The sequence below is a fragment of the Echinops telfairi genome, unplaced genomic scaffold, assembly GCF_000313985.2.
Source record: "Echinops telfairi isolate 266 unplaced genomic scaffold, ASM31398v2 ScPeMD7_5592;HRSCAF=6446, whole genome shotgun sequence".
Taxonomy (NCBI): domain Eukaryota; kingdom Metazoa; phylum Chordata; class Mammalia; order Afrosoricida; family Tenrecidae; genus Echinops; species Echinops telfairi.
In genome coordinates, this window is record NW_022109491.1 from 24,551,942 (window position 1) to 24,553,109 (window position 1,168).

Here is a 1,168-nt window from a genome sequence, read left to right on the forward strand (position 1 = left end):
CGTGTGCGGGAGGCTGGGCGTTGGTTGGGGCAGGGCCCCATCTTGACCCTGGTGCACCCTGTGGGGCTAGCTGACAGCCCTCATGCCTGCCCAACAGGAGGCTGCCAGGCTCTCAAGGTCCTGCCACCCCCGTGTGGCCTCGGAGCCTGCTGCTCTGTGGCCTCCACACACAAAGAGCCTGGGTGCTGGGGCTGGCGCTCAGCTGCTGGAGTGGGGAGGGTGGGCAGGCGGGTGGGTGACAGCCACCAGCTTTCCAGAAAGGCCAGGGTGGAGGAAAGAGTCACCCAGGTGATAGGAGCCGGTCGGCGTGGGGGCGGGCGGACCCCAGCCCAGGACCCCAGTGAAAGGTTACCGCTAATTGGCAAGCTCCTGATGGGGCCTGCATCTATTTAGCACCCCCTACCCACCCCAGAGACTCGGAGCCGGCTTGGCACGGTGTGTGGCTCGAGAGCTCCCCGCCGGAGTCTGGCACAATCTGTCTGAAATTGTGAACGTGGAGCCTGTTGGGTTTTTGCATTTGTGTTTTCCCTGTATCTCGGTCCCATGTCTCCCCTCCGCACCCCACACCCCCTCTGCCCTGCACCTTGTTGCTGGTGGATCCAGAAGGGGCATCCTCCCCAGAAGTCCCCCCCACCCCACTCCCAGACCCCCTGCCATGGGAGGTCTTGCAGGGTCAGGGGGCAGCACTGTCCCTGCCCAGACCCTGCCACCGCCACCTTGGCCCCAGGGCCCAGCTCCCACCCCACCGTCCTCCCCGACACTAACACAGCTTGTCCACCCTGTCGCAGGGGGCAGATGGCCTGTCGGAGCCGGAAGGCATCTCTCTGAAGCGGGTCGCTGTGGTGGAAGATTTCTTTGACATCATCTACTCGATGCATGTGGAGAGCCCAGCGGAGCCCGGCAAAGCCCCCAAGCACGCTGGGCAGAAGAAAACCTACCGAGCGGTGAGATTTCTGTCTGCCTCTGCTGGCAGCCCCAGGGCCTTGGCAGGAGGCCACGGGCTCTGCACATGTTGGGGGTTGGGGGCCGGGAGCCGAGGCGTGATGAAACGGCCTTTGGGGGCACAGGGCAAGGGCAGTGACAGCCATGGAAGCCGTGGGGTGTGGGGGGCGGGCTCTGTGGTCTGAGCACAAAGGAGAAGCAGGTTGAAGGGAGAGAGGGAGGGAAG

General features: G+C 64.6%; 1 protein-coding gene across 1 annotated transcript in view; it reads left to right on the forward strand.

The window, feature by feature from the left end:
* The window catches only part of NOL4L (nucleolar protein 4 like), a 92,591-nt gene that overhangs the window by 15,324 nt on the left and 76,099 nt on the right, over positions 1-1,168 (forward strand). Inside the window, exon 2 of the mRNA XM_004697918.3 lies at positions 789-944. Within this exon, the coding sequence (XP_004697975.2) occupies positions 789-944 (156 nt within the window). The remainder of the gene's footprint in view (positions 1-788; positions 945-1,168) is intronic.